Source organism: Scyliorhinus canicula, chromosome 10 (genome assembly GCF_902713615.1).
Source record: "Scyliorhinus canicula chromosome 10, sScyCan1.1, whole genome shotgun sequence".
NCBI classification, from domain to species: domain Eukaryota; kingdom Metazoa; phylum Chordata; class Chondrichthyes; order Carcharhiniformes; family Scyliorhinidae; genus Scyliorhinus; species Scyliorhinus canicula.
The window spans coordinates 150,799,962-150,814,391 of record NC_052155.1 but is presented as its reverse complement, the minus strand read 5'-3'; the positions used below and the strand labels follow the sequence as shown (position 1 = coordinate 150,814,391).

Below are 14,430 nucleotides of genomic sequence, written 5' to 3'. Positions count from 1 at the left end.
TGAAAAGTATTGTTCTGCATGAAAACGTAGGGCATATGATAAATACAAGTAAATGCTTAGGCATCAACATCGGGTGAAGCATATGGAATAGAACTGTGGAGAAGATGTGTAGAAATATCAGATAGGAATCAACCTTCAGACATAGTGGCTAGACCATGCCATTGTTTGGAGCGCGAGAGATAGACATTGCATAGAACAGACATTGCATAGAACAGCCAGGAAACAAGAGCATGGCTCCTAGAAGTAAAAGGGAATGGGCCTACTCTACTAGAGCATGACTGACTCAGGAAAATTCAATACTGTATCACATCACAAACAACTACGGGACTCTCACGAGCTGAATTATCGATAGGTAGAAAACCGAAGTCTCACTTGGATCTGCTACATTCAGATATCAAAGCAAAAGTGGGATGGGGCAAGAAAAGTCGAAGGAGAGGCATGATTATCATGCTAAGTAGAGATGTTTTAATGCAAATGATTGAGTTGATATCAGGAATTTTGGCAGTAACCAGCGTTGACTACTTGGAATTATTCTTAACTGAAGTGGTCCAGTATCTTTGGTTGTGAAATTGGACAATGGAAGAATTGTTCGCAGGATAACTCAACAGAAGGAAATGAGGCTGTAGAAGTTCAACAAGAAGTGGTTCCTGTTGTACCAGGACTTCCAGTGGACTCTACTTCAGGAGAGGGGCACTCATGCACAGATACTCAACCTACTCCTGCGCCCACAAGTTCAGTTGAACTAAGTCTAACATCACCAGAGTTGATGGAGTTACCAGTGATATTGTGAAGATCACAGCATAGTTGCAAAGCTCCTGAAAGACTGAAGTATTATTAAGGCATTAGTTTCATTACATTTCTGCCTTTGAAGGGGATTCAAATTTAAAGAAGGGTGGTGTGGAAGATGTGTTAGAGTTCTATTATTATGCATCTTCCTGTTCAAATCCATTGCCGATGTCATTAGTCAGTGCTATGATGTCATTAGTCGATGCTGCTACCTATATATATTCGTATTTAACTGTCGTTACATTTAATTCTATTCTGTTAGTTATTTAAATGTTTAGCTAGCTGCTTCCGTTTGAGTCCATGGTGTATTTTAAGCGGAGTTATTTTTATGTATTAAAGAGAACTTTATTTCTTAATTTTAATAACAATGTGCTCTGACTACCTTTTTGTGGTCAAGTTACCACAATTAAGTAGGTTGAAATTGATGTAAGAAGTATAGGTTACAATTGCAGCTCATGTTTTCTTCTGTACATTACATATCTACACGGCGGCATGGTGGCCAGGGATCCAGGTTAAATTCCGGCCTCGGGTGAATGTCTGTGTGGAGTTTCCATGTTCTCCCCTTGTCTGCGAAGGTTTCCTCCAGGTGCTTCAGTTTCCTCCCACAGTCAAAAGATGTGCAGGCTAGGTGGATTGACCATGCTAAATTGCCCCATAGTGTTCAATAGGTTAGGTGGGGTTACTAGGTTACGGGGAATGGGTGGAGGTGTGGGCTTAAGTAGGATGCTCTTTCCAAGGGCAGGCGTATTTTAACTGTTGCCTTTTAATTCAATAAAAGGTCAATGCTAATCTGGAGCAGAGTTAATGTTGTTTAAAATTTGAAAAGCTCTGTATTAGTCCCATACTTTCTTGCTTCCTGTCTGGCTTCTGCATCAGCATCCGAAATGCCCTTCTTGATGGTCTCCACCAGGACAGTCACATGCCTAAGCAAAAAACAGAAAATGCATCTGTTAATCTTAAACCTCTACATTTTGTCCAAGGGATGCAAATGATCACAAGAGTAAAAATCGATCTATTCCAATTGCTGTGGCCAACTGGTTTCCCAACACTGCGTACATACAAATTATAGCAACTTTTACTTTTCTTCAATCCCCGACCATCCATCAAGAAAGAGTGAAGTGACTCAGTGAGTGAGATAGAGAGAGAGAGAGAAAGAGAGAGAGAAAGAGAAATTGAGAGAGAGAGAAAATGAGAGAACGTGAGAGAGAGAGAGGAAAAGGGAGAGAAAAAAGGAGGGTGAGAAAGATAAAAAAAGAAAGGAGAGACAGAAAGAGAGAGAGAGAGGGAGAGTGGGAGGGAGAGAGAGAGAGCGAGAGAGGAAACAAGGGAAACAGCCAGACAGTATGGACCATGAGCACACATATCTTCTGGTGCCTCATCAAAAAACAGCACTAACCAAGATATGGAATTAGATTGACTTTGATGAGAGGGAATGCAGATGATATGGGGAGCTCAAGAGACGCTCTAAAAATTAATCTTTCAAGACAGGTGGTTTTCTAATATGGGCTGCATCTGAACATGGTTCAGGTTCAGAGGGTTCACAATACATTAACCCAGATTCGTTGATTTCTTCAGAAAGATTGTGAATTGTTTTTAAAAACATGAACCCAAGTGTAAATTGATGCCATCTTGCTAAAAATACAAAGGAAATATTTACAATTTTCAACTTCTAGCTTTCAATTTTACCAAATATATATTTTTCTTTTGGGTTTTAACCAACTGTTACAAACTGTGGTAGAACCTTAGACTAGTTTCCGATTATATCCCTCAGTAAATTGGTGCAAACAATATAAGGGAGCAGTGATATTATAAGGTAGAAAGGTGAGATGATGTTTTGTTTGTAATAAAAATTGCAAAAGAGGTCTAGTTTGGGAATTCACTCAGGGTGAACTTTATATACAACTACAAGGATACAACTATGATCTGCAATTAATCTTATATACAAAGTACAATTGGGTTACATAAAATTGCCACAATCTTGACTTCTGTTTAAATGTGTTTGCAAATGCCAGTACATCACCAACAGGGCACAGAATGAACTCTCAGTCAGGGGCTTCAATGCCCCATTACCAACAGTGGCTGTCAGATTTGGAGAAGGTGGAGAGAGAACCAAGTCAAGTGAAAAATTTACATAACCTCACCCTCAACAAACTGTCGCAGATGCAGCTGCCTATAATAGTCCTGGAAGGAATGATCACTGCAGTTCTGGTGAGGATGAATCCTGTTCTTGCACGAAGAGCACCTTCCATCATTCTGTGCTGCACTGTGACCACGCTAAATGAGTGATCTTCAGACCAAATCTTGCAGCTCAAAACTGAGCATCCACGAAATGCACAGCCGGCCATCAACAGCAGAATTGCACTCCATTATAATTTCTAACTTTGTGACCTGGCAGTTCCCTCACTATCATTATCATCAAGGTACGTGGATTCTTTTTTTTAAATTAGTGCACCCAATTCTTTTTTCCAATTAAGGAGCAATAGAGTGGCCAATTCACCTACACTGCACATTTTTGGGTTATGGGAGTGAGGCACAGGAAGAATGTGCAAACTCCACACGGACAGTGGCCCGACGCCGTGAGGCAGCAGTGCTAACCACTGTTCCACCATGCCGCCCGAGATAACACTTTTTCAATGAGGAGAGCCAGGGGCGCAAGGCATACCTTCAAATGAGGTGTAGACTTGGTGAAACGACAAGATAGGACTGAAGGCATGCTAACCAGTATCTCTCTCTCTCATTCTCATAGAATGCTACAGGCAGAGCGATGTGATTCCATAACCCACAAAGCTCCACAGTTTTTGCCACATCCTGCCCTGAATCTTGGTGGACAATTAAACAATGGGAGGAAGAGGATTCACAAACACCCTCAACCTCAGTGATGGCGGAGTTCATCACGTCACTGCAAAAGAACAATGTTGAAACCTTTGCAACCAAGTTTGGCCAGAAGTGTTATGGTGATCCATCTTCATCCACTCATGAAGTCCCCACCATCATAGAAGCCAGTCTTTAACCAATTTGATTCACTCCATATGATATCAGGAAATGGCTGTGTGCACGGACACTGCAAAACTTTGGGCCTGGCAACAACCAGCCTGTAGTGAAGATTTGGTGCCCCAGAACGAGAAGCGCTTTTAGCCAAGCTATCCTCGCATGATTACAACATAGGCATCTACCTAGCAAAAGCAGAAAGTTACCCAGGTATGCCTGTCCACAAAAGCAGGACAAGTAAAATCAATTCACAATTGCCACTCCCGTAGCCCATCATCGAAGTCACTGAAGGAGTCTTGACAGTGTTATCAAGCGGCACTTCCATATCAAATCACTTTTTGACAAAGTGGTAGCGGCAGGAATCCTCAAGGCATTTAAAAATACTTGGATATCCACTTGCAGAGCCATAATTTACAGGATTATGGACCAAGAGCTGGAATTAGGCTTGATGGCTCTTTTTGACATCACAAACAAGGTGAACCAAATGACCTCTGTTTGTAAATTTTCTATTGTTCAATGTTTTTTCTAACCTGCTCATCGGTGCTGTTTGGATTTTGCCAGGATCGCTTCCAGGATCCAGTTATGAACATGAGCAAAAGTGTTAGAATTCGGAAGTCAGGGGAGAGTGACTGTCCTCGACATCAAGCAGCCTTAATAAAATTGAAGTGAATGGAATCAGAGGAAAGCTCTCCACTGGTTGGTGTCATACCTAGCACAGAGGAAGATGGCTGTGGTTGCTGAAGACCCATCGACTGAGCCCCAGGGCATTACTATATAGATTCCTTTGGACAGTGTGCAAAGGCCCAACGATCTTCACCTTCCGTCCATTATAAGGACAGAAAAGGGAAGGTTTGCTGATTATTGCAGTGTTCAGTTCCATTTGCAACTTCTCAAAAAATAGAACAGTTCAAGCCCACATGCAAGAGGACTTTAACAGCATATCAGTTTTGGGCTAATAAGTAACATTGAAGCCACAGGAGTACCAGATAATGCATTTTGCCAAGAAGAGAGAGTCGAACCACCTCTCTACACATTCAATGGTATTAACATTGTCGCATTTCTCACCATCAATATCCTAGGGGTCCCACTGACTAGAAGCTTAACTGAACCAGCCACCTCGATATTATGGCTACAAAAGCAGGTCAGGGGCTGGGTGTTCTGCTAGGAGTAATTCACCTCCTCATGACTGAAAAAGCCTTTCTGCCACCGATAAATCATGTCAAAAGTGTGATGGAATATTTTTTTTTAATAAATTTAGTGTACCCAATTCATTTTTCCAATTAAGGGACAATTTAGCGTAGCCAATCCAGCTACCCTGCACATCTTTGGGTTGTGGGGGCAAAACCCATGCAAACACAGGGAGAATGTGCACGGATAGTGACCAAGAGCCAGGATCGAACCTGGGACTTGGCACCATGAGGCTGCAGTGCTACCCACTGTGCCACCGTGCTGCCCTGTGATGAAATATTCTTTGCTGGACTGAATAAGTACCATTCCAAAAATGCTCAAATTCAACACCATTTGGAACCAAAGCAGCCTGCTTGATTGGTATCCCACCAATCAACTTAAACGTTTATTTCCATCATCATGGCTGCGGAGTGTACCTTCTACAAGATGCATTGCAACAAAGCCTCCTTTACAGCACCTCCTAACCCTGCCACTTCCACCAATGAGGAGGAGGACTCCAGGGAACACACTGTCTGCAAGTTATGTACCATCTTGGTATGGAAATAATTGCTGTTCCTTCATTGTCAACAGTATTGGGGGGGTGGTACATTCACAACATGGGTTTCAGAGATCCAAAATGCTGGCTCACTACCATCTTCTCAATGGCGATTAGGGATGCATGATAAATAAATGCTGACCCTGTTGGTGAGGTTTACATCCAGGGAAAATATTTTTAACAAGTAAGCACTACAAGGTCTATATGTAGCTGTACTATCAATTTCGAGGTGCAAAAATATCAACTTAACATTTTTTTCAATTATTTAGCACACATATGGTCTCCATGATGTAACAGTTCTGTAATGCTTCATAATAATTATGAAAAGTTTACAAATAAAAGATAAAATGAGCTTTGAAAAAATAATTTACTCAAATGGGGTTAACAAGTATCACTTTCATCCATGTCCAACCCCAAACCTTTTGAATAAACAGATTGTCATTCTTTTAATTTTTTATTTATGAACTTACCTTTCCAAGGAATGTGTTTGCCATTCCTGCAACAACAAATCTAAAAATTCATAACAGCGTCTGCAAATAATAATATGGAAAAGTCAATCTTGTAGAAACAAAATTAATACTTTATAAGTTGAGCTCAGACTCTCAGTTGACATTGGCATTTGAAGTTAACAAGACATAATTCAGTGAATGGATTCAGATAATGTAAATAATTTACTCTTGGACACTTGGATTATCATATGTTAGCTAAACACACACACATGGTAACAGCAAAATATTTTAGGATTTCTGTTACTTGAAGCAAAGGAAAACCCCAAATTAGCTTATTACTTAGAGACTTAGGGCTGGATTCTTCCGCCCCGTCCACCGCAAGATCGCCACGGGTGGGTCGTGGACCATTTAAAAAGGTGCATCGACCTCGGGCGGGCACGGCCGAAGAATTCCACCCTTAGTCTATTAGTTATTGATTGAAATTCTCATGTGGGGTTTATCCAGCAACATTTTCTCAAACAACAACCCACCAACAGTCTCTGTCAGTGGCCTTGAGCTGAAATCTGTTTTTGTCCTTTTGCTTTACTTGAACCATATGGACTAGGTCTAACAATAAATCTAACAAACAGATAAACCATGTGGGAAAAAGAGAAAACTGTTGATGTCATTACTATGCACTGCAGCTCAACAGCAGTTTGCTCTGGTTATGAAAGATTATTGAAGGCATAGATCACATACGATCAAGATTAAAAATAAAATCTTACAGGGCCGTAATATATTGCCAGTTTTGAGCTAGCTGAAAATCAGAGATTGGCTTTTTCTCATCTTTGATTGGCGGGGGGGGGGGGGTTCGGGTGAGCGGTGATCCTCGGTGTTGAAAACGGGGCTGCGAGAGATCTCACCTGCATGTTCTCCGCTGGGGACCCTTATTTAGCTGCAATACAAGGAAACATGCGGCTAAACGCGCTCTCTATGGGACTTGTTTCCCATTCAGTTGAATTGAACCCTGAATATTTCAGTTCTACCAAAATTAGAAATAAACTTCAATCTCCTTTCTGAGAAACATGAAACGTTTATACAAGTCAAGAACACTCCTTCCTGATCGCACATACACCCAACAGCAGTTCAATTCCAGCCAAGAAACTACAGCTTCCTTAATAAAAGGTGAAATTGAGTACAATGTCCAAACGTTTGCTATATTCGGAAAGTAGTACTGTTACAATTTTCTGCCCTGTTGGCCTCTCAGGTGCTGTGTCCTCAGTTACTTCCTGAAGATCTCTGACATGTTTTCCAATATGGAAAATAAATTTACCATAGTAATAAAATCCATTATGTTTTATTTTCATTCATTGGTGGCAGAATAATGATCTCCCCAGTGTGAATTGGATAATATGATTTTGCACATGCTGTGTCTCGTTTCAGATGGCAAATTGATGATCATGCTTGTGAAACAAGGCTAATGTAAGGCAATAAATTCTTATTTTACATGAAAATCTTACTTCGAATAACTAAAATACAGTTTTCATGCAAGATTTTATTCATTTCCTATTGCTCCTCCATGTTAAAATTTAAGAAAACTCATCCTTCATATGGGTCTACTTTATTAATTGCCGATTGTCCCTAATTTAGAAATGAAACATCTGTGTTAAACTGAGTACTAGCATTAGCATTCTCCGACAAGGGTGAATTCAATATGCACTACCAATGAAAATGGCTACAAATGAAAACAGAAAATGCTTAAAAAATATATATATAGCAAGTCAAGGGGCAACTGAGGAGAGAGAAAGAGTTAAAGGGTCTGTGCAAAGTCTGCATGTTCTCTAAATGTCTGTGTGTTGTTTCCTCCGGGTGCTCCGGTTTCCTCCCACAGTCCAAAGATGTGCAGGTTAGGTGGATTGGCCATACAAAATTACCCTTAGCGTCCAAAAGGTTAGATGGGGTTACTGGGATAGGGCGGAGGCGTGGGTTTAAGTAGGGTGTTCTTTCCAAGGGCCGGTGCAGACTTGATGGGCCGAATGACTTCCTTCTGCACTGTAAATTCTATGATTCTATGACTCAGGTTATCTACCCTTTCATCAGTTCTCAGAGGTCATCATTGAAATGCTGGGCAGAAAGGATCTTGTGTTCTTGCTGGTAGCGAGCTTGGAAGCTTGAAAGGCATGTAACTAGGCCGGATGGTGGTGCACTGGAATCCAGCTGCCTCCTTACCAAGGCCAGAATTAAGTTCTGGGCGGGAAGACTTACGGTCAACCTTCTCAACCTGCATAAGATAAAGATGCACTGCATAAGATAAAGATGCATGGCATTAAGGGTAAAGTAGTAGCATGGATAGAGGATTGGTTAATTAATAGAAAGCAAAGAGTTGGGATAAATGGGTGTTTCTCTGGTTGGCAATCAGTAGCTAGTGGTGTCCCTCAGGGATCCGTGTTGGGCCCACAATTGTTCACAATTTACATAGATGATTTGGAGTTGGGGGCCAAGGGCAATGTGTCCAAGTTTGCAGATGACACTAAGATGAGTGGTAAAGCGAAAAGTGCAGAGGATACTGGAAGTCTGCAGAGGGATTTGGATAGGTTAAGTGAATGGGCTCGGGTCTGGCAGATGGAATACAATGTTGACAAATGTGAGGTTATCCATTTTGGTAGGAATAACAGCAAACGGGATTATTATTTAAACGATAAAATATTAAAGCATGCCGCTGTTCAGAGAGACTTGGGTGTGCTAGTGCATGAGTCACAGAAGGTTGGTTTACAAGTGCAACAGGTGATTAAGAAGGCAAATGGAATTTTGTCCTTCATTGCTAGAGGGATGGAGTTTAAGACTAGGGAGGTTATGTTGCAATTGTATAAGGTGTTAGTGCGGCCACACCTGGAGTATTGTGTTCAGTTTTGGTCTCCTTACTTGAGAAAGGACGTACTGGCACTGTAGGGTGTGCAGAGGAGATTCCTAGGTTAATCCCAGAGCTGAAGGGGTTGGATTATGAGGAGAGGTTGATAGACTGGGACTGTACTCGTTGGAATTTAGAAGGATGAGGGGGGATCTTATAGAAACATTTAAAATTATAAGGGAATAGATAGGATAGATGCGGGCAGGTTGTTTCCACTGGCGGGTGACAGCAGAACTAGGGGGCATAGCCTCAAATAAGGGGAAGTAGATTTAGGACTGAGTTTAGGAGGGAACGTCTTCACCCAAAGGGTTGTGAATCTATGGAATTCCTTGCCCAGTGAAGCAGTTGAGGCTCCTTCATTACATGTTTTTAAGGTAAAGATAGATAGTTTTTTGAAGAATAAAGGGATTAAGGGTTATGGTGTTCGGGCCGGAAAGTGGAGCTGAGTCCACAAAAGATCAGGCCATGATCTAATTGAATGGCGGAGCAGGCTCGAGGGGCCAGATGGCCTACTCCTGCTCCTAGTTCTTATGTTCTTATGTTCTCGCCCCGCCATCTATTGAGGAACATACTTATCACCATGTTAGTAACCTGTAGCTTGGGTTACTTAAAGATCCTGTGATTCTGGTCGGCATTTTTCCAGCAGCAGTCACTGCCTTCTCCATGACACTTCTGAGCACAAGATGTGCCAGTCTTTTTTAAAAAATATTTTTATTAAGGTATTTGAAAATGTTATAAAAATAACATTAACAATGACATCAACATGGTATAATAAACATTTCCCCCCATCCCAATCTTCACACACCCCAACCATAAAACAACAATCGCAAACCCCCCCCCCCCCCCCCCCCCCCCCCACCAACACACATTTTAATTTTCCCCGAGAAAGTCGACGAAAGGCTGCCACCTCCGGGTGAACCCGACCATTGACCCTCTTAAGGCGAACTTTATCTTCTTGAGACTGAGAAACCCAGCCATGTCACTAACCCAGGTCTCTACACTCGGGGGCTTCGAGTCCGGGCTACCAGGGAGGCAAAGGCCAAGACATCATCCTCATTCGCCCCTGAACTCCCGGCTCTTCCGACACTCCAAAGATCGCTACCTCTGGACTCGGCACCACCCGTGTTTTTAGCACAGTGGGCATTGCCTTAGCAAAACACTGCCAAAACCTTCCAAGCTTCGGGCATGCCCAAAACATATGGACATGATTTGCTGGGCTTCCCGCGCACCTTGCACACCTATCCTCTACCCTGAAAAACTAGCTCATCCGGGCCGCTGTCATGTGTGCCCGGTGGACTATCTTAAATTGTATCAGGCTAAGCCTGGCACATGATGAGGAGGTATTGCACTGCTTAGGGCATCCACCCACAGACCCGCCTCTATCTCTCCTCCTAGCTCGTCCTTCCACTTGCCCTTGAGCTCCTCCACCAGAGTTTCCTCTGCCTCCGAAAGCTCCTGGTAAATATCTGAAACCTTCCCCTCTCCCACCCAAGTACTGGACACTACTCGATCCTGTATGCCCCGGCGGCAGCAGCGGAAAGGCCGGCACCTGTTTTCTCAGGAAGTCTCGCACCTGCAAATACCTAAACCCGTTCGCTGCTGGCAATACAAATTTATCCTCCAAGGCTTTCCAGCTGGTAAAGCTCCCATCTATAAATAGATCCCTCATCCTTCTAATTCCTGCCCTTTGCCATCTCAGGAACCCACCATCTAGCCTACCCGGTACAAACCGATGATTATAATAATTTGGGGTCCAAACCGATGCTCCCTCCATTCTCTTATATCTCCTCCATTGCCCTCAGATTTTCAGAGCCGCCACCACCAGACTTGTGGAGTATCGGGCCAACGAGAACGGAAGAGGTGCCGTTATCAGTGCTCCCAAACTGTGTCTTTGCATGATGTCGCCTCCATCCGCTTCTACACCAACCCCTCTCCCACTACCCACTTCCTAATTATGGCTATATTAGCCACCCAGTAGTAATTGCAAAAGTTCGGCAGCGCCATCCCACCCTTCCTCCCCCACCCCCCGACTGCAATCCAGCAACACTTTCTTCACTGCGGGGTTTTACCCGCCCACACAAAGCGCAAAATAACCTTATTCACCCACTTGAAAAAGGCCTTTGGGATGAAGATGGGGAGGCACTGAAAGACAAACAGAGGAGGACCACCGTCATTTTCACGGTCTGAACCCTCCCCGCCTGTGACAGCGGGAGCATGTCCCATCTCTTAAAGTCCCCTTTCATTTGTTCTACCAGCCGGGATAGGTTTAACTTGTGCAGTGCCTCCCATTCCCGGGCCACCTGGATTCCCAGATACCGAAAGCGCCATTCGAAGCGGCAGCTTTCCCAGTCTCTTCTCCTGTCCTCTTGCCTGGATCGCGAACAACTCGCTTTTCCCCCATGTTCAATTTATACCCCGAAAAGTTGCCAAATTCCTCCAGGATTCGCATTACTTCCCCCATCCCGTCCAACGGGTCTGAAATATGCAAGAGCAGGTCACCTGTATAAAGCGAGACCCTTTCTAGTTCCTGGAGGCTCTTAACACCATGGCTCTATGGCCAGAACAAACAGTAACGGGGAGAGGGGATACCCTTGCCTCGTCCCTCAGTATAGTTTAAAGTACCCCGACCTCAGCCGGTTCGTATGCACACTCACTACTGGTGCCTGATAGAGCAACCGCACCCAGTCAATAAAGCCCTCACCAAACCCAACTGGGACTCCCAGCCCTTACACCAGGTCCTCATCTACCCTCGGAAACCTCAACTGATCCAAAAACTGCCTCATCCCCTCCATCCCAGCCGGGGGTTCCGACTCATATAATTTACTGTAGAAGTCCTCAAACACCTCGTTCACCCCCACTGGACCCAGGACAGTATTCCAGCCTCTACTCTTTACTCTACCTATCTCCCTGGCCGCTTCCCTTTTCCTGAGCTGGTGCGCCAACATTCTGCTTGCCTTTCCCCCGTACTCATAAATCGCCCCCTTCCTCAACTATCCCACAGCTTTCCCTGTGGTCAACAGCCCAAACTCCGCCTGTAACTTCTGCTGCTCCCTCAGTAGCCCCACCTCCTGGGGCTCCGAGTATCTCCTGTCCACCTGGAGTATCTCATCAGCTACCCTATCCCTCTCAGCCCGATCCACCTTTTCTCTGTGGGCCTGTATCGAGATTAATTCCCCTCTGAGTACTGCCTTCAGAGCTTCCCAAACCATCGCTGCAGAGACCTCCCCCGTATCATTTGTTTCCAGGTAGTTCTGGATGGACTTGTTAACCCGCCCACAGATTGCTTCGTCCGCTAGTGACCCCACATTCAGTCTCCACAGCGGGCGTTGCCCTCTCTCCACACTAACCCGTAGATCCACCCAATGCGGGGCATGATCCGACACTGCGATTGCCGAGTACTCAGTATCCACCACCTCCGGTGGTAGAACTATTCAGAACAAAAAAATCGATGCGAGAGTATACCTTGTGGACATGTGAGAAAAAAGGAAAACTCCTTCGCCTTTGGCCGTGCAAGCCTCCATGGGTCTACTCCCCCACATCTGTTCCATCAACCTCTTCAATTCCTTTGCCGCAGCCGGCCTCTTCCCAGTCCTGGATTTTGACCGGTGCAATTCCGGATCAATGACTGTGTTAAAGTCTCCTCCCATGATCAGGTTATGTGCCTTTAAGTCTGGTATCTTACCTAAAACCTGCCTCATAAATTCCACATCGTCCGAATTCCGAATTCACGAGTATCACTCACACCCCCTCCAGCTTCCCACTCACCATTATGTACCTATCCCCCTTGTCTGACACGATTTTCCCTCCCTCGAATGACACTCGTTTGTTGATCAAGATCGCTACCCCCTGGTCTTTTGAGTACAGCCCTGAGTGGAATACGTGGCTGACAATCTCGGTTGGTCTGTAACCTTTAGGTGTGTCCCTTCTAACATTGCCACGTCCGCCTTCAGCCCCCTCAAATGCACAAACACGCAAGCCCTCTTGACTGGTCCATTCAGCCCTCTGACGTTCCATGTAATCATCCTGGTACCCCCCCCCCCCCCCCCCCCCCCCCCACCTGCCGACTAGCCATCACCCTTTTTAGGCCAGCCTCTAGCCCTCCACCTCCTCGAGCGCCCCCTCGGGGATTTGCCGTTCCCGACCTCCCATTTGTCCCTTAGTAACAGTTCCTCCCCTGTCAGCAAAGCAGCCCCCCCCCCCCCTCCCTAGCAACAACACTAGAAACCCAACCCCCCAAGTCAAGCTCCAGCTTAACACCTGCTCACTCCCACTGCAGTTCCGAGACTCAGCTGACCCATGCCCAGGCACCAAGCAGTCTGTCTCCCCATTGTTCTCTTCCCTCTTCCCCCCACTTGGACAAACATACTAAAAGCATCACATTCCCCACTAAACAAACATCAGGAAAAAAAACACCCAAAAAACAAAACCAACCCCAAAGCCCATCCCCCCCTCTAACCAGCTCCCTGCAAGACAAAATTACCTTTAGCCATCCAAACAGCCCCTTATTACACATTGCACTACTTATACAACCCAGCACAACACAACCCAGCGAAACAAATCGCCGCCACAGTACTTCTCCAAGGTTTCAGTGCCTTTTAATTCGCCTCCAGCCTCTTTTCTTTAAAAAAAGTCCATACTTGGTTTGTGTTTCAAAGTAGAAGTCCCGTTCCTCATGTGTGACCCACAGGTGGGCTGGGTACAGCATCCCGAACTTCAGCCCCTTCTTAGAGAGCCGTTTTTGCCCGATTAAACCCAGCTCGCCTCTTGGCCAGATCCACGCCCAGGTCCTGATAAATCCGCAGCTCACAATTCTCCCACTCGCTGCTCCGTTCCTTCTTGGCCCACCGCAGAACGTGCTCCTGTCCAGGAATCGGTGAAAGTGTACCACCATCGTCCTCGGCGGCTCGTTCGGTTGGGGCTTCTTTGCGAGGGTTCTGTGCGCTCTATCCACTTCTAGGGGCCGAGGGAACGCCTCAGCCCCCATCAACTTCTCCAACATGTCCGTCACACAAGTCCTCGCATCTGATCCCTCACTGCCTTCAGGGAGGCCGACAATTCTATTATTATGCCTCTTGGACCTGTTCTCCAGGTTCTCCTGCATTCTTTTCAGGCGGTCGTTCATCATCTCCACCTTGGTCTCGAGCACGGTTATGTATTCCTCGTGCTCGGACACCTTTTTCTCCACCTCCTGGATCGCTCTCCCGTAGGTCTCTTAATTCTGCACAACTTGATCAATCGAAGCCTTAATCGGGTCCAGCGTGTCCTTCTTCAGCTTGGCGAAGCAATCTTCAAAAAACTCCACCAGCTGCCCCGTCGACCACTGTGACGTCTCCCCGCAGCCCTTGCTCTCCGCCATACTTTCCAGCGTTGCTGGCTCTGCTCACGTCTTCCTTATAGGACTTTGTCTTATCACAAGGCCACGTCTGGTCCAATTCTCCATACACCGGAGGGGTAATTTCTTCTCACCGTCTCACTCTTCACCGATTAATCCCATAAAATCCGGGAAAAAACGGGGGCAAAAGGTCCAAAAGTCCGTCACTGTCGGGAGCTATCAAATATGCTCCTCCATGGTCGCCACCGGAAGTTCAAGATGTGCC

The 14,430-nt window shown here is 45.2% G+C and overlaps 1 protein-coding gene across 36 annotated transcripts in view; it reads right to left on the bottom strand.

Moving 5' to 3' along the window:
* Positions 1-14,430, bottom strand: part of clasp2 (cytoplasmic linker associated protein 2) — a 582,371-nt gene that overhangs the window by 295,509 nt on the left and 272,432 nt on the right. For all 36 annotated transcript variants that reach the window (XM_038809903.1, XM_038809905.1, XM_038809907.1 and 33 more), the window contains 2 exons: positions 5,968-6,027; positions 1,632-1,709 (listed from right to left, as the gene is read on the bottom strand). In XM_038809903.1, the coding sequence (XP_038665831.1) occupies positions 1,632-1,709; positions 5,968-6,027 (138 nt within the window). The remainder of the gene's footprint in view (positions 1-1,631; positions 1,710-5,967; positions 6,028-14,430) is intronic.